The following is an 18,863-nucleotide window of genomic DNA, read 5'->3' as shown; positions in this document are numbered from 1 at the left end:
GCCGAGATCGAAGGGAGTAAATCACACTGCGAGTCAGCTGTCACAAACACACGGACACACCTAAAGACAAGCACACACACACCTCTCATCGACACTCATCTACTCTTCCTCTCCCTTCCCTCCCCTCTGATTCTCTTCTCTTTCCTACCTTCCTCACCTCACCTCTCCTCTCACCTCTCTGCGATTGCTAACGGAGTGAGATCCTCAAGACAAAGAGACACAGTTCCAGACATTCAGCTCATAGCTGGTCCTCTCTGCTAGACAGACACAACAAACCACGACAACAGCATGAACAACAGGGCTCTCTCTCTCCCCTTCTCCCTCTCTCTCTTTCTCTCTATTTGTCTCTCCCTCGCTCTCTCGCTCTCTCTCTCTCTCTCTCTCTCTCTCTCTCTCTCTCTCTCTGTGTCTTTTGTCTCTCTCTACCACAGTGAAAGGGGGGTGAAACAGAGAGGACAGGTGACTTGTCATGGTACTCTCCCAGCAGGCTACAGACCCACTCATGCTCATGAGTGTCCAGTGTCAGTGCTCAGGCCTCACTCCTCGCTGGTGCCATACGAGGATGTGTGGCTCTTTGAGAGGTTTCTGTAGTCAGCCCGGGTGCACTGTTCACACACCACGACACGCGTGGCATTCAGAATGCTTTCACTCAGACGCATGTATGCGTGCAGTACGGGGCGCACACACCACCGGTCCACACACACCGATACGCAATCTAACAATATCACACGCCGATCACCAGCTCGTCCAACAGCCTCTTTCCTCAGCCAGCTCCCAGGGTTGCCAGGAACGCCCTCCTCACTTCGGACTAAAAAATAGTTTACACCCCCCGCCTTCCTTCAGCCCCCCCCAACACAGGCCCGTCTGAGCCAGCAGGGAGACGGACGCGTCTCGCTCCGCTGATCTGATCTCATCAGCGGCCGGCAGACGGAGACCTGCTCTGCGTGTGTTCGGCGGCGGCTGGCATCCATGCGCAGCGGGGGCTGTACGCACTTCCTCAGGGGTCAGGGGTTACGCATACACTCTCAGAACCCCGCCACAGCAGTCAGCCTGAAACTTCACTGACACACCAAACCAAAGCCAACAGTCAATTGGTTTTGTGTGTGTGCGTGCCTCTCTCTTACTGTGTGTGTGTGTGTGTGCATGCCTCTCTCTTACTGTGTGTGCGGTTGTGTGTGAATTCTGAAGTGAAGAGACACGGAATGGACTTGATATGGACTCTTCCAATGATTGTATCCATTCATAATACATAACGTGCGATGCCCCGGTGTATCTATTCTGCCCAGAGTGATTTACCTCTGCGATAATCCCATCACTTCTCATTAATTATGATGGTCAAACCTCTATAAAACCACAGGAGGGTTCATCTGCAGTGATGAAGACGGCTGTTTGAATTGTGTCTGAGGCAGGCTGCTGTGAGCAGCACAGACCTGCTCATTAATCTGGGTGATGATGAATTTAGGAGCTGTCTGGTCCATGTGTGTGTGTGTGTGTGTGTGTGTGTGTGTGTGTGTGTATACGCTGGAGCTCTGATAGGGAAAGCTGTGAGTTAACAGATAACAAGAGCTCAAGGCTGGGAGGAGGATGTTATGCTATATCTCTGTAGCATGTAAATACCACACACGCACACCAGCATGCACACAAACACACACCAGTATGCACACACTCGCACACCAGCATGCACACACATGCACACACACACACACACACACATCGACTGTACAAAGGCACCTGAAGTGTGATCACAACAGTGATAGCAGCAACCAAGGGAAAGTGCTTAGCTAGCAAAAGCAGGCTACGGCAGAGCAGAGGTTAATGTTGCATCCTGAGGGCTTTGATGATGATCTACTGGGGTCCTTTGGAATCAACACTCTCTCACAAACACACACACACACACACACAATATCTGGTGTAATGTGGCCTTATCTACTCATCTCGGTTCCTTTCAGTTGTTCCATTCTTCCCAGGCACAGTGGAAATACAGTCTTTCCACTTTGACAAGGATTACTGAACTTTTTGTCAAGGTCGAGCCCCGTAGGTGTCAAACTCAATTATGTGATTTCAACCACACACTCACGTACACACTCAGAGTGTGTGTGTGTGTGTGTGTATGGGGGAGGTAAAGGGTCAGCAGTCAGGCTGAAGGCAGGCTGACCATAACAGACATGGATGGCCTCTGTGACAGCAGAGTCAGCACCTCATGACAGCCTTGCCAAGTCAGACTTCAATGTAATAAAACCCTCTAAACACACACACACACACAGACGTACACAGATGTCTGGGCTTGTCCGTGGTCAGACGCACTCAAATGCAAACATGTTACACAGATATGAAAGCCAAAGTCGTTTTGGTTTGGCAGAGGAGGTGGTCTCGTCTTGCTGCATAATCAGCCGGGGTGAAACCCCTCAGATCAGCACGATTCGGAACAGCCCTCTCCTCCTCTAAGACTCTTAAGCCTGAACCCTCCGCCCTGCCTGGGCCTCGCTCCGGCCGTCTTAACCAGAAACGCCATGATGAGGAAGAGGGGGGGAGAGATCGAGAGAGAGAGAGTAGGCTAGATATAGAGAAGGGGGGGGGAGAGAGAGGGGGAGCGAGATCGAGAGAGGGTGAAAGAGGCAGATATAGGGGGAGAGAGAGAGAGCGAGAGATGGGGGAAGAGAGAGAGCGATAGAGGGGGGGGGGGGGGATAGAGAGAGGGATGGGGGGGTGAATAGATAAAGTTGATGTCAATCCCATCTCTTAGCCGGCTGATGGGAGCAGACATGTCTGTCTCTTACGTAACAAGCTGGGATGATGGTCCAGATCCAGGAGGGATGAGGACCCTCCGTGTTAGATAAGAGCGAGAATCTGACCAGGCCTCCGCTTCACTGAACGAGAGAGGAGAGGAGGAGACGGGGAGAAGAGGAGAGAGAGATGTACCAATCTTCCTGTCAGAAAGAGAGCGAGAGAGCTGTTCTGACATGAACTAATGACAGGAGTGCAGTGCTAAAAGCATGGAAGTCAGACTTGTATAACGGACCCTGGATGTAGCAGGGCAGATGAACAGAGCTGGTGTAGATGGGTCTGACTATTTCCCTCCCTCCTCCTCCTCTTCCTCCTCCTCCTCCTGCTCCTCCTCCTCCTCCTGCTCCTCCTGCTCCTCCCTCCAGACGGGCCTTCCGATGGAGGAGTTGATACCTGGGGGACGGATATACTGGAGACACAGCTTGCACTGGGACTTTTATGGACTCTTTCCCTCTCACTCTCTTCTCTCGCTGTGGACAAAGAGTCCACTACTCCAGCGTGTGGCACAGCCAAATCTTTGTCTGTCAGTCCGTCTGTCAGTCGGCCAGTCCGTCCTTGCCGCTAACCCTGCGGGGGTGTCCACACTGGGGTAACCATGGCGACCCTGACCCATAGAGACCAGGAAGCCAGCGTGCCAGCTCCATGATACCATGCGACAGATCACAAGACTGGCAACATGGGGATGATGTCAGAGAGACAGAGGGAGGGAGAGGGAAGAAGAGAAAGTAAGAGAGAGTGTGACAGATAAGAGCTTTATTTGACCCTCAGCTCATCAAAGCGCATAAACAGCACTATTAATAGAGGGCACTAATGTGGATCGAGGCGTGTGTGTGGTTGTGTGTGTGCCAGGTAACCTGCCCGGGCAGGGTTGTGGTCTATCCTAATCTCCCCTGCCCTGCCCTTCCCTTGCCTGCCCTGTGTGATGTCTGCATGCTAGTCTCCTCCCTGAAGGAGAATACTAATACTGTACAGTAGGCCTGCATCCTCATTACTGACACGTCTATCACACTTTTGTTTAGAATTTAGTTTTTTTGTCTTTGATATGAGTAAGTAGGATCCAAAATGGTTGTTGTGATGTACATAACTGGTGGCTAGCTGGCAGTTTTGACTGTCCGATTAAGATATTTTCCAGTCCAAATCTCCTCCTCTCCTCTTTTGTTCTGTTCTCTTCTCGTCTTTCTACTCCCTTTTCTCTTCTCCTCTCCTCTCCTCTCACCTCTTCTCCCCTCATCCCTCCTCCTCCCCTCTCCCTATGTACTGCAGGCCTTACATAGACCCAAATCTAATCTCGTCCCATTTGGCAGAAAGGAACAGTGTCAAGTCTAAATACAGACCTTGTAAACCAATCGGACTGAACATCTCCTCAGACAAACAGCCTGGCTGTTTATAACCATTCTCCCCTCATATTCAGATGACATAGGTATGTATAATTCATGTGTAATTCTCACTCCTGGAGCTGCTGGGCATCACTCACAGTCTAATGCACACGGTCACGCCAGCAGACACACATGCGTGGAAACACACGCACACACACTCACAAGCACCCCCACACACTCGCTCGCTCACGCACACAGGCTGGTAGAAAGCATTAGTGCTCGGAGGAGCTATTAATCTGAGTCACAAAGCCTTGATGTGGACTATTGATACAATTGTCTGTCTATAACAACCTCCTCTAAACACACACACAGCTTGAACAGCTTCTCCAGACAACAACGGCTCCCCGGTGAATTGAGCATAGCCCCTGGACTTTTCTAGAAGCCCCAGACTCCACAAATCAGACCTGCTCTCAGCATGTATGAGATAATCTGACACTTTAGAAACCTTTAAATGCCTATAAAGAGCAGGGGGAGGAGGGGTAGAAGGAGGAGCTAGTCGGTTCATGTGAGGTTGTGGTGGGCCAGGCTAGCTCGCGAAAGAAACAGTGCTGGTTTAGATGTGTCTGTTTCCCTCACGTCTCCTCCTGTTCCTCCTCCTCCTGCTCTACCTGCTCCACCCTGCAGACAGGTCCTCTAGTAAATACCAGGAGGATGGATATACTGGACACTGCCTGCCTGTCTGTCTGCCTGCCTGTCTGTCTGTCTGGTAGAAACTGGATCTGAGGGAGTCCTCTCACATTTCAAGAGCATTTCACTGGAGCATGAAATTACCTTCCCAGCCCTCTGGGGGCTAAATATGCACGTCTTGAATTAAACAGAGTACTGGTGCAGTGAATATTGGTGTTGCGTGCCGCATTTACACATCAGAAATGGATTATGTTGCTTGAGAGGATCTATATTTTCTTTCCTCCACCACTGTGATAGTCTTTGTGTACTGTTATTTTTCTTTTCTCTCTCACTCTCGGTCTCTTTCTCTGTTTGTCTGTGAGTTTGCGTGTGGGTTAAGAGTTTCCAGCTCAGTGCAGCCCCTCTCCAACCCCAGTCTGTCTCTTAGGACTTCAGGCTCAAATCGACCCAGTAACACAGCACTGCTCCTGGGAGTGCTCCTTTGATCCTGGCCTCTCTCCTCCTCACCCCGAAACATGTATCTAGCTTTCTTGATTCTCTTTCTCTTTCTTTCCTTCCCTCGCTTCTTTTGTTTCCTCTCAGTCTTCCTAAGGTGTCCCGTGGTTACATCCAGTGTTAAGTAACATCTTGTTATTTATTAGCTTCATTTGGAGTCCTCGTTCTAATCAATCACGATGACCTAGAAACACCAAACAAACCTCTACTGTATGCTTGTCTGCCTTGGTGCCATGGAGGCCCCTACACACACACGTGCAAGGACACACACACAGAAACACACACACTCATTTAAGTGTGCTTGGAAAAGCCTTGGAACAGATCCAAACAACTTTCTCCCCACAGACACACACACACACACACAGCTGGTGATTGAACCCATCATTAAGCAAAGAGGTTTAGTAGGTCACGGTCAGGGTCAAGGCTAGGGCGAACAGGCTCTGGGTCAGGGGCAGAGAAGGAGCGGGGGTTCCTGGTTGCACATTACCACCTGCCTTGCAAACTAGTCCATGTCTGATAGGTGTAGGTCTAGAAGGTTCTGGTGGGGAAGCTGTGATTCTTAGCCACCTTGACTACAGGGGACGGTCACTATTAATGTTGTACTAGGCAGGGGGAGAAGAAGGAAGGAGAGAGGGGGGAGTCAGAGGTAGAAATGGAGAGGGGAGAGTCAAGGGTAGGGAGTCAGAGGGGGACAGTGGGAGCCATAGAGAGAAAGGGGAGAGTCAGAGAGGGAGAGGGTGTTAGAGGGGGGAGTCAGGAAGGAGTAGAGGTTGTTTCTGGGTGAGTTGGAGCCCAGGTAGAGGCTGGGGGTGGGGTTCAGGTCCACAGACACCACTGTTACAGCCTGCAGGTGTAGGTCAGGATTATTAATCAGCACACACACACGCAAACACACCCACACAGACTCTGCTGGTGATGACAGTCGGCCATGTGGGACTGCTCTCCATATGGCTTCGGCTCTCTGATTGGCTGATGAGGTCAGCAGGATCAGCAGCGAATCCCAGATTAAACTTGTCAGTTTGGCTGACTGAGAAGAAGCACTCAGGACCCACCTAATGCAGCTCAACAGGTTTGTGTGTGTGTGCGTGCGTGTGTGTGTGTGTGCGTGCACCATTACATAAATACACAGACACACATTAATCTCTAGCAGTATGCATGCCCTTAAACACTGGATCACTAACCACTGGCCAAAGCCAAGAAGCCACAGAGACAATTATAGAGACACGGCTCTCTCACTCTCAGTTTCTTTCTCGACCATATAAGGAGAGAACTGCTGTATTTGTTTCATACTTGATACAGACCAATGAGACAGAGACAGAGACTATTGCTCTCATCAATCCTACCGGTTTTAAAAGCATGCGCCGTATTGGATAAGACAGAACTGAGAGGTAAATTACTCCCAAAACAACTGCAAACCACTTCCATTCAGGAGTTCCAAGCTGAGTTGAAGGCAGCTTTGTAGGCTGAGATACTGAATCTGAAGCTGGACCTTGACCAGAGGGAGGGAGGGACAGGAGAGAGTTCATTGTAGTCTTTTGTAAACCCCCGATTGTTGTTGTAGGCTACTTCTCCAGTTGTGAGAACTGAAGGGAGAACATGCAGCATAGGAGGAGCCTGACCAGGAAGTAGGAAGTGCCCTGTAGTCACATGACCTCATGTTCCACTGACCTTCCTAGTGCCTCCCTTTTCATACCCCCCCCCCCAACCTCCCTGCTCAAGGTCGCCCCCCTCCTTTCCCCAGCCCCTACAAACAATGGACAGCACTTCCTCTTAGCAATAAATAACATAAGGACTGGCTTTCCATGAATAGTAATGGCAAAATAAAATGCTGTTGAAAGGATGGGAGGGAGAGAGAGAGACAGAGAGTGAGAGAGAGAGAGAGAGAGAGAGAGAGAGAGAGAGAGAGAGAGAGACCACTTATCTCAACACCAGAAGGGCACAACAGAAGGACATCAAAAGAGAGAAATAAAGAGAGAAAGACAGAGACAAACACTGTTACTCCTTCCAACCATTTGTCACTGAGGATTTTCCAATTAACGACGTTATCTCTGCTGTCTCCTGAACCCCCAAGCAAGAGCACACATGGTATGACCTAGACCCCCCAACCAGGTAACCACACATGGTACAACCCTCCCTTTCTCTCCACATTTGGAGCTACACCACTAACCCACCGACATAAGCCCCCTCCATCTCTTCACCCTCCTTCCCAAAGCCCACTCCCCTCCAATCATGTCCCCTTCCATCCAGCCCAGTCACCTTCAGAGGGTCGGCACAGCTTTGGTAGACACCCCCTCTTAATTTCTTCTCAGGAGGGTGTTGGAATGAACCACCCTCTCCATCCCTCTATCCTTCCATTCCTCCATCCTTTCACCATTCCATCCCTCTATCCATCCCTCCATCCAAGCCTAGCCCAGTCACCTTCAAGGGTCAAAACAGCTGCTGTAGACCACCTTTTCTTTCTATTCACTTTCTCTATTCAACATTGGAGTTAACTACCCCTTTCCATCCCTTATGCCTCCATCCCTCCAGCCATTTGCTGTTTTATCCAACCATCCAGTGTTGCCCGGTCACCTTCAGAGGGTCAACACAGCTGGAAGGGGGATCAATGTGGTTGGAATGAGAAAAGGACAAGGAGAGGGGGGTTGCGAGAGGGAGGATGAAGAAATCCCTTGATCAGCAGTCTCTCATGAAGGGGAAATAGGTGGGATGGAGAGATTGAGGGAGGGAGCAGGGAGAGGAGGAGGGGGAGTCACATTCCAGATTCCTTTGTCCCCCTCTTGTCAATTCCCCGCTAATCAGAAAGAGTTGGCTTGCAAACAAAAGGTGCTAGCAGGCTAGCAGCAAGACGCTAGCACATTAGCTGAACCCTTTCTCCCTCAGTTCTACAACTCTGAGAGGGCCTTCTAATATCAAAAGACCAGATATCGCCAGGCAATGTCCAGCAATGGAATTACGATTGCATCTCCAGGGCAGACTCGTGCTGGGTGATAGCAGCACTTAAAGTAGCAGTCTGGCCACCCCTCACCACAGCCAGCCGCAGACAAGACTGAGGCTACACCAGAAAAATCAATACTCCATAAATCTTTAATCCACCTTCATACACGAATGTCTGCCTGTCTTATTTCCACTGCCTCTCTCCCTCCTACTCTTCTTACTCTCTCTGTTTCTATCTATGTATCTGATTCTATGTTCTTGAGAGCAACATTATATCCAAAGCTGAAACGGACATTCCTCATACGCACTCTTTAACAACCCCGCCACCCCATCCCTGCCTTCACACACACACACACACACACACACACACACACACATACACGCACACAAAAACAACAAACGGACAGCCCTTGATCCAAAGTGTGTCAGCTATGCAAAAAATCCCCCCTCTCCATGGCACTGGCAAACAGCAGCTGTATTAACCCGGTTAGCAGAGTGCATAGACATCCAGCCAGCCAGTTATCCAACCAACGTTCAAGTAAGAAAGAGAGAAAGACGAAGAAAGAGAGGAAGAGGAAGAGTGGACAAAGAGGAAGTCCCCTTGCCCTCCAGAGACTAATCAACGCTGGATGAGGTAGGAGAAAAAGAAGAAGGGGAAAGAGACAAGACATGAGGAGAGAGATCTAGTGCAGCTCAGAGCACAGGCAATACGCCTTTGAACCCAGCTCAACCCGGGCAGCCCACCCCAGCAGCAGCCCAGCATCAACCCTCCCTCCCTCCTCCCTCCGCTCCTCCCCCAGTCCCTCACCTCTCTGCTCTTCTCCATCTCGGCCTGCAGCACCTGCTTGGCCACCTCCAGGTCCTGCAGCCGGACCCTCAGCTCCTCGTTCTCCTCCTCCACGCGCCCACGCCGCTCCTCCACGCTGTCCAGCTCGTTGTGCAGGCGGATGGACACGTCTTTGGCCACCTGGGGGGGAAGGGGGGGGGAGAGAGAGGACCGTGGTGAGAGAGTAGTTGGTCCTCGTCAACGTGCCCACATGTGATCGCGTTTAGGGCAGTGACTGTTCCTTCACGGTAGCCGAAACCCATTTTTCAACGCGCGTTTTTGCTGTTCATGATAAAGCTGCTTTCTTCTTATCAGAAGGTGCTCTGTTGCCCAGTGGCAGTGCGTGCTCATTAGCAGTATCTGTATCACAGGCAGGCGTTGATATGACTCTTCAAATCAACAACAGCATGACAGTGCAATTACCCACAAGCCCCTGGAGGTCTCATATCCTCAACTCAACAAGTCCTGGCCTGCCCGGTGACAGATGACCAGGCAACTCTGGTCTGATGTAGGTCAGATCGGACCGAGTTGGTAGGTCATTCCTGTGTAGATGTAAACCCAGCTGCAGGTCATACTCAGCGATCAGAGTCCTCCGTGAGATAATGAACACGGACACCTTTTGGCAAGGACTTCGGTGACTGATAATCCACTGATTTTTTCTCTGCATCTTAAGACATTTTTATGGGATGTTCGGTCGATTGCTTAACCGACCTTGAGAGTGCTGAGAGACAGTAAACTAATAAACGAATACGGCTCATTATTATTAATAGGATCATTACTGTTACGATGATAGTGGTCACCCTCTCATAGGTCTGACTATGTCAACACAGATGCCATGGCTGTAGGTTAGATGTGTTTACTGAAGGACTCCAAGCACCTGCAGCCTGTATTGTTGTGGTTGGCAGCTACTTGAGGAGATACACAATGAGCATGAGAGCTACATTAGCGCTCGTATTGAAAATGAAGCACTAGATTGCTAAATCCATGTTGAGAGCTGCTTCTTGGCCCCAGACAGAATAGTATTTTATAACTCAGACACAAATCACCAGCGGATCTTTGAATCTGCAGTTGTGTTGGTGTGTTGGTGTACGTGTGCTTGTGAGAGTGTATGTTTTGTGTTTGTTCATGTGTTTGTGTGTGTGGGGGGATCCTCTCCTTGGCTCTGAACCAGAGCCAATGTGTAGCTGAGAGCCACAATGCTTCTCTGTGCTGCCCATTACAGGACCAACCGCCTCGTTCCACCACGCTCTAATTCATCCCTCTGTGTGTGTGTGTGTGTGTGTGTGCGTGTGTGTCTCTCACTCTGTGTCCCTCTTCATCTTGCACTCCCTCTCACCTTGTCTTTCTCTTCAACGTTCACATTCTGTATCTTTCTACCCCTGTCGTCCCCCCTTCTCTCTCTCTCTCTCTCTCTCTCTCTCTCTCTCTCTCTCTCTCTCTCTCTCACTTTCTCTCTCTCTCTCTCTCTCTCTCTCTCTCTCTCTCTCACTCTCTCCCACCCTCCCTCCCTCTCTCTCTCTCTCTCTCTCTCTCTCTGTCTGTCTTTTAGAGGGTCAGAGGTCTGGTGGAGGTACCACATGGTCAGACCACATCTCTCCTCCCCCCTCAGTCTGGCCTGGCTCCAGGTTGGCTCCCTCTCCTCTGGGGGAGGGAGGTGGGTTGGGAGTGTGTGTATGGGAGGGAGGCTTCTTCTTTATGGAGGCCCGCGCCCCTTTTGCCGTTAAACGTCTTTATTAATGGGCTGTTAACACCCGCGCGTTTACAGTCCCCCCCCCCCCCCCCCCCCCCCCCCCCGCTGCTTTGTCTATCTGGGTCTCCAGATGAAAGGTGTTGCTGTTCTGATCTGCAGAGAGTGAACACCTTGAGTGGGCGGGAGACAAGGGATCAACACACCCACACACACACAGCATCACTGTGTCAGAACATCACATGACGAGGCGACCGTTAACGGCCAAACTGATTTATTTTGTGCGTGGTTTGTGGTGGGCTAAGAGTGCATGTCTCTCTCTCTCTGTGTTGTGGGGGTGTGTGTGCTTGTGTGTGTGTGTTTATAACAAACAGTAGCCTGTTCCTCCTCTTCTTCTGTGCCTGGCAGCATTCCATGCACCAGCTGCCCTGCTTGCTCCGCCCTGTTACCCCAACGGCCAACTAGGACTACCCCCCCCACACACCCCCCACCAGCACCACCCTTATCTTATCTGTATGAAGGCAGTTAAAGCTGGGGGAAGTGTTTGTGTGCATAAGAGGGACTGAGATGTGGGTGAATGTCAACCATGATTTCACTAAACCCTGAAAGACCCAGGGCCTTGGGCCCTTTCAAAACTGTGCCCACTTCAGGAATCGGATGCTGTTCTTCAACTAGGTCCTGTTCACATCAAATATGTTCTTTACAATGGCTGAATAGCTGTGAACAGCTGAATTAAATCGGTAATGGCATTCTCTGACACAACCTTGAACTTTCGGCTCAGGCTATTTTGAGCTTTTCTCAACTTTTTGTATTGCTTTTAAACAACCTTAGCAAGCATATTGAATTTTCCTCTTTGATGATTCATGTCAGTACTAACAAAGGTATTGATATTTACAATCTAACTAAGCTGTTACTGCGTGCTCAGCACCAACTGACTTCTAACAGACAAAGGCCTTCATAATTACTATGATCAGCACTTTGCGATGTCAATGGTTTACCAATGCATCTGTTTTAGTAGTTCTTTTACCCTTTTTTCCTGCCTGCCTTCCCTTCTCCCTTCCTCCACTCTGTTAACTGGGCAGATAATCTGCTGTCCTTATGACAGAGGGAGAGGTTTAAACTCTGCATGATAATGGTTTGGTGGTTGGAACGTGTGTGTGTGTGTGTGCATGTGTGTGTGTGTGTGTGTGTGTGTGTGTTGCTCCACATGGTGCCCAGCAGCAGAACAGGCATGGTAGACCAGCAACACTTTCCTGGAACCTACAAAGCTTCATGAACGTGCCCAGGGCCTGGTTAACACATGGATACTGACTCTACATAATATGGGTGTTTCTCCATATAGAACCTCTGTATCGCACTAACATGCACTAAGAAACAGAATAAGAACAGAAATAAAAGAGGAAAAAAAACCACCTCCTTGCTTCCCCCTTCCACCTCTCCCCCACCTTCCCTCCCCACCCCTCCTCCTGCATGGGTCTCTATGCTGTTGCTATGCAGGAGAGCCTCTCTCCTATAGGCAGGAGAGGATATTATTCAGACAAGCCAGCCTCACACCCGAGCGCAATGTAAACACAGGAAGATAAGGAAGAGAGGGATGAAGGAGAGCACTAGAACAGAGAGATGGAGTAGAAAAGAGACACAGTGTGGTCAAAACCTTATCTAAAGTAGCTATAAATACCGGACTTCTTCTTTAGAGCAGAGGAACAGCTGCATCCAGCCTCCGTCAGATAATCGGGACTCTCAACTAGTGTGACTGAGCTGGTTCAGTGTTCATCTTATGACAACTAAACTAATCTAACACCTCAGTCTTTAGCTTCTAAGGCTAACGCGGTCTTGCGACACACCAGAAACCCTGTTTCAGAGCACCTCAGACATGCTGCGTCACGCAGGACTAATGCTTGCTGGTCATGCTTGAGTCCGTATGGTTTGAAGACATCGTGAGAAAACTTGAGGTTATGCTCCATTTCCTGTCACATGACGCAGATGTTTACGACTGGATGTGGGAAGTAGAACAGCATGCAATTAGAGCACAGGATTCACACACCTTCTTCCCCCGCACTCTCAGGATGCAAAAAGGACATGGGATTTTGTGTGTGGGTGTGAGTGTGTGGTCTTGTTTGACTCAGCAGAAGTCCCCACAAGGACAGCAAACTAAGAGGAAAAATTACCTTGTGGGGACAGTTTCTTTGGCCCTGCAACAAGACACTTTTTTTCTTTTTTTTTAGGGGGTTTGGAGTTTGGAATTAGTAAATAACACTATTGTGTGAGTGTTTGTATACATATGCTGCCTTAGCAACTTATCTCTCCTTATGTTTATATATTTATATTTAAACATCTTATCTGATTGTGCTGTGCTGCTTTGTCATAATGTTGATAAATATGATACACCGCTTTTAAACTTTTAGTCATGTATTACTGTAATATGTTTTAGGTGAGATGGCTGTTAATTATTTTTAACTTAATGTATGTTTGTATATTATTTATATTTGATATAGTACATTGCTGGTCCTGAGTACATATTTTGTTCTTATGTGTCAACATGAGACAAATAAAAAACCCTATTCATGTGTGTGATTCATAAATCAAGGCTTAGCAAGGCAACACCATTTGTCTATGAGACAGTAAACCAAGAGCAAGTTCTGTTGTTTCCTGTGTCTTTGAAAAAGGCAGGGGGGTGCCATGTCGTCTGTTAGACTAAAAAATAAGGAGTCATTATCATACAGACTGACCACAGTCACAGGGTGGTTTGACTGGGAGTAACTTCCTGAATTCTAACTCCAGATTTTTATTGACAGGCTTATTTCTCCATGACTCAACACTGAACCACGTGGGGAAAGAATACTTATTTGATCCACTCCTTCTCTGGAGTACACAGGTGTAGTTAAAACTAGCAACACACACCATCCATTAGAAAAGATGTTTATACTACTGTAACACACTAGACTGACTTGATAAACGTCTTTCAGATCTGGGAACTGTTGTTTCAGAGGCACAGTGTTGTGGTAGCCAAGGGGGCCAGAGAATGCTTGGAGCATGTCTGACACACACAAACGTGCGCGCGCACACACACACACACACAAAGGGCCCTGGTTGTGTGAGAGAACAGAGAACTGGAGGGGGGGGGGGGTGAAACCTGATCTGGCTTTGCTCCGGTAGCTAGGGGAAACAATCTTCTATGTGTTGAGAGAGGAGAGGGAGGAGGAAGGGGGAAGAGAGAAAGAAAGAGGGAGGGAGAGAAAGAGAGAGAGAGAGAGAGAGATAGAGAGAGAGAGAGAGAGAGAGAGAGAGAGAGAGAGAGAGGGGGGCGAGGAAGGGGGAGGGAAAATAAGAGAGAAGATAGGCAAAGGGAGTTGGGAACACAGTTTGCGCGAAAGAGAGAAGAGAAGGAGGCAAGGGTGGTTTCCCAGCGGTTTGTTTGGGGTTTCCTGTGTTAATAGCCTCTCTAGACAGCGCGTTGTCTCTGCGACCCAGAAAGCCTTACAGCCTACTCCCACTATGATTGGCTGTCCCAGACTTTAACTCGGCAGTGGAACAAATCTCCCAGAATCCCTTGAGTCAGCACTGCCACGCCGCGAGGCACAATGTTAGCTCGGTAAAAGAAGGGACACTATTCTTCTGTGCTTTCTTCTCCGTTTTCTCTCTCTCACACAATAAACAACGGGAGGCATGGAGAGGAACAGCAACAAGGACTGACCCCCGAGGAATGACATCATTACCCTCTTCCGAACATTCTCTCTCCGTTCTTCCACTCCTCTTTCAACCTTCACACCTCTCTACCCGCCATGTCTTTCCTCCGCTTCAATGTCCAACTTGTCTCCTTCGGCTGATGGAAGAAAGACCACATTGTGCGTCCGTGTTTGGGTGGGGGTTGACGGAACCGTGTGAGTTTGGGACGTGTAACCACAGCCTGAGGTCGCAGCGGGAAAACCAACAGGCAGAGAGGTCTCTACTAATGAGACCCACGTGTGACCTTATGACCTTATGACCTAACTGCATGTCGCTGTTTCTTGTTCAGATGTGCTGCGTGTGAAAGGCCTAGTTGCTCGTCATGACTTCAAAGTCCCCCTCGGCGGACCGTTGGACTTTACTGCATCTTTTATCCTATCAAACACACACAGACAGACACTCTCTCTCCCTCACCTTGACGTCTTGCTCCAGGGTGCGTATGAGCTCCCCGTCCACCTGGCCGGTCTGGGCCACCCGCACGCTCCTCCGCTCGGCCTTGCGCAGGCGGTACTGCAGGATGCGGCAGGTCTTGTTGGCCATGTCCAGCTGCTGCCTCAGCTCCTGCAGCTGGTACACGTCCTCCTCCAGGTACATGTCCCTCATCTCCAGCATCTCCGAACGCAGCTCCTCCATCTCATCCTGGAGGAGGGGGGAGGTGGAGGGGGTGGAGAGGGAAGGAGAGTGGGGTGAAGGGGGGAGGGGTGGGGTGGGGTATAGGGGGTAGAGAGGGAAGGAGAGGGAGATTGAAGGGTGGAGAGGAAGAGAGTTGAACTTGGTGGAGCTGAATGGCTCCTCTGCAATCAAATCTTCCTCAGATCAAACGTTGCATCAGACCTTGATCCATTGACCTTCCTCGTGACTGGTACACACAGTACAGTACAGACATACAGTCAGGGAGAACAGCTGTAAAACGAGGAAGTAACTGTACAGAATTGGACTTTTGGGTGATAAGGTTGTCTGATAACTATTATTACCCACTGATGTGGACATAACTATTACATCACTATATCTGTCGTAGCTGTAGAAACTAGCTGACAGCTACTGCACATGTGTTACATAACAAGTGTGTAGGCTTTACTACAAATCCCCCTAACTTCAAACAGAGGCATAGTAATAAGCCAGATATAGTATTTATGCTGTAGAGTAGGAAGACGAGTGTGTATGCGTGTGTGCGAGTGTGTAACAACATTTTCTTCTAGCGCAGCTAATGTGAAGAGAAAAGAGGGGGCCGCTGCGCTGTCATACAGACCTACTACTACAGCGCCACGAGACGGGAGAATGTGGGTCACACACTGCGGAGGAGCGCGCGCTCACGCTGTGCGCGTGCGGTGAACCCCGGTAACATAAACAATATCGAGAGAGTGAAGATACCGGTGAGGCGCATTCAATAACTGTACATGGGCGGGTTGGACTGCAGTATCTGCACGATGCTAGCAGCCCGTAACGTTGGTGCGCGGTTACCCTAGCGTGCTAGGTGGGGGTGGTACCCCCGGGATGCCCAACATCTGCAGAAGAGCATGTCGGTGAGACAGAGGGGGCGGGGGAAAAAGGGGGAGGGGAGTCATACGAGTGATAAATGTGTAAGACACAGAACTGTGCTCCGCTACTCCAATGTCACGTCTGACCTGATTTCTACAGTCAATTAGAGATGTAGAGTTTGTGGAGAGTTCTCCCTGGTTATAGCGATGAAGTCTCTCAGAGCCCAGCAGCCAGTTACAGTTTTGCGTGACCACGTAGAGAGTTCACCTCAAATGTCAATGCAGACTTCAATCTCAATGTGAGGGCAGTGTTCTTACACTCCAACACTATGCGGTAATCAACCACTGGTTGGCAACCAGTTAACATGGCGTTACTTATATATGCAGGCCTATTTTTTCAAGTTCAATCACTGATTTAAAAAAGAAATGGTCAGAGATGCCTCAAGGAGACTTTTCCATAAGGACATACTTTACTCTGTGTCGGATTATGGCCTCGTGTGCGTATACAGCTACGCCTAAATTCAATTAACTCCTGTCGACCCCCCCTCTGAGATCTGTCTACCCTGACACACGTCACCTATTACATGACAACGGATGACAGTGCAATTAGCCAAGCCATATTTACCGCGGTCACTGTAATCCTCTAGTGCGTAACAAGAGTGAACTGCATGCCAGTGAAGCCACCTGCGTGCCCCTCCGCCCACCTTGATCACGCATCAGACAAGCACAAGCACCTGAACAACAGCTGAAGTAGTGTGTGTTATCAAAGATAACACCACAGACCACCTCCGCAGTCTTGAAATATTGACTTTTGAAAATGGAAGCTTGGATGGAAGGAGGCAGGTTCAATCAATCAATCAATTAGCCTAATCATAATAGTAATTGGACATATATAGCCTAAATATAATATATCCTATATTAATACATTTATTTATTTCGAAGGGTAGTGGGCTATTTCGAAGAACGTCTTATGTTTTACTGTAAAGTGTGTTGCTTTTAAACCCAAACTCTGGAATAATTAGTTCATGGTAATGACTGACGCAAACAAACGTAAACATGGGACAAATTTGGTGTGGGGAAAACATCTCTCTTACTTTGAGGTAATCATTCTCTGATCTCAGTTCCTCGATTTCCCTGACGAACTCCTCGTGCATGCCATCCATGTACTCCTCAGTGAGGTCAGAGAAGGCCAGCGAAGTGCTGGCGGGCACTCGGCTGTCGAAGGAGGTGAGAGAGCGTTCGTCTCCGGGAGAGATGCTTCCCTCCCCCGTTTCTACTCCCAGCGAGAGTCGGTCCTTCTCCACCGAGGTCTTGGCATGTTGGTGTCCACGGCTTCTCTCTGACAGCACTTCGTCTTGGGTCCGTGTGTTGACCTCAGGCCCCCCGCCACGGCTGCTGGATTCAGTATCACTGCTGAGGGCGTCGGTGGATAGCTTGTTTTCTTCCGAGGCACAATCGGAAAGCTCCGAGCTGCTGTCCGTTGGAGACAGTTTCCCTGGAGCGCACCCAGAATCTTTACTCAGGTCGTCCGAGGCTATGCTGGCGTCAGATACCTTCCTCCGACCATTTTTGGTGCTTTTTTGCGCACTGGCAACCGATAATGTGGATTTTCCTGTCATTTTAGCTTTTTCTGATTTGGTTTCTTTCCCACCGCCGGGACTGCGCCTCGAGACCCTGCTCCCAAGATGTATTGAGCCAGGTTTGACGCTAAGAGTCGGGGTTCCTATTCCTCCACGAATCTTGGTCAGAGACCAATCGGGAACGTCCTTAGGTCTGGCAGGAGACGGAGCCCGGTTGATTTTCTTCTTCTCGTTCCGTTGAACGGGCGGCACCGCGGGCTGCTCCTCAAACTGGTGCTGCTGTGTCGGCTGAGCCAGCCCGCTGCCGGCGCTCTCGGTCCCGCTGTCCATTTTGAGCCGGAGTCTCCGTTCCTTTTGCGAGACAGAGTGAGTTGGCGAATGAACATCAGCCTTTGTCTTTGTCATTCATTCCGCTTTTACAACAACTGAACACAGAAACGAAACCTCTACATGAAAGAGGCAGAAGTTCAGTTTTATCAAAAGGCAAAACGATCTATGCAAGCCCCAAATTGAACCGCATGCAACAGCGCAGAATGAAAAACCAAGGGAGCAAGTTACACGCAATAAGGACAGGTTTTCGTAGTATTTCCCGTACAAAAATATATAATTATTCCGTAAACTTTAACGTCTTTCGCGCTCTCCCTGTGTCTGCACGGTTCCTCCTTCACCGGTGCAGCATAATGTGGTAAAGAAAAGAGAGGCAGTGTGCTCCGGAGGGTATTTTTTTCTCCGCCCAGCTCCTAGCGGTTCTGTTGGTGACGAGCCGCTGATGTCTGTCTGGTAAAAGAGCATCTCGGCTGCTCACTGCTGCCCCCTCCCGGCTTTGAAACAAACAACATAAAGAAACACGAGCAAAACTAAATGAAAACACAGGACAGGAGCAAAGAACACAGTAGCCAATTACTAGTACTAGTCAATACAGTTCAGTCTAGAGAAAAAAGCATAAATAGATAAATATACGAAGCAACATTGGAGGGATGGGATGACTGCGTAAAAGGGGGCCAACGAACGAGGCTGTCCTATAAGAACATTGCCACCAGACATTAACATAGTCTTTAAAGGTAGATGTTTATAACTAGCACAGTTGGTTCTGAATTGATACTCTGAAGTCTTTCTCTCTCTCGCCTGCAGCCAGGCAGTTACATCAGTGTTATACTCGCTAAGAGACACATGGAGCTCAGTTGGTTCTTCTTAGGTTTCCATTCTGCTTACTGAGGCACAAGGCAGCGGGGTGATAGCTCACATACACAAGCACAAACACACACACACACATGCTCGCACACACACACACTCATCATTATGTACTCACAAACTTTAGCACACACGTCAACTCGCACACGCGTATGCAGC

The 18,863-nt window shown here is 49.3% G+C and overlaps 1 protein-coding gene across 2 annotated transcripts in view; it reads right to left on the bottom strand.

The window, feature by feature from the left end:
• soga1 (suppressor of glucose, autophagy associated 1) overlaps positions 1-18,217 on the bottom strand; it is a 42,268-nt gene extending 24,051 nt beyond the window's left edge. For both annotated transcript variants that reach the window (XM_047039250.1, XM_047039251.1), the window contains exons 1-3: positions 17,028-18,217; positions 14,870-15,094; positions 9,025-9,183 (exon numbers count right to left, since the gene is read on the bottom strand). In XM_047039250.1, the coding sequence (XP_046895206.1) occupies positions 9,025-9,183; positions 14,870-15,094; positions 17,028-17,918 (1,275 nt within the window). In that variant the 5' untranslated portion in view covers positions 17,919-18,217. The remainder of the gene's footprint in view (positions 1-9,024; positions 9,184-14,869; positions 15,095-17,027) is intronic.
• Between the last annotated feature and the right edge of the window lie 646 nt (positions 18,218-18,863).

The sequence above is a fragment of the Hypomesus transpacificus genome, chromosome 18 (genome assembly GCF_021917145.1).
Source record: "Hypomesus transpacificus isolate Combined female chromosome 18, fHypTra1, whole genome shotgun sequence".
NCBI classification, from domain to species: domain Eukaryota; kingdom Metazoa; phylum Chordata; class Actinopteri; order Osmeriformes; family Osmeridae; genus Hypomesus; species Hypomesus transpacificus.
The sequence above is the reverse complement of the archived record's forward strand: the minus strand, read 5'-3'. Positions and strand labels throughout refer to the sequence as shown.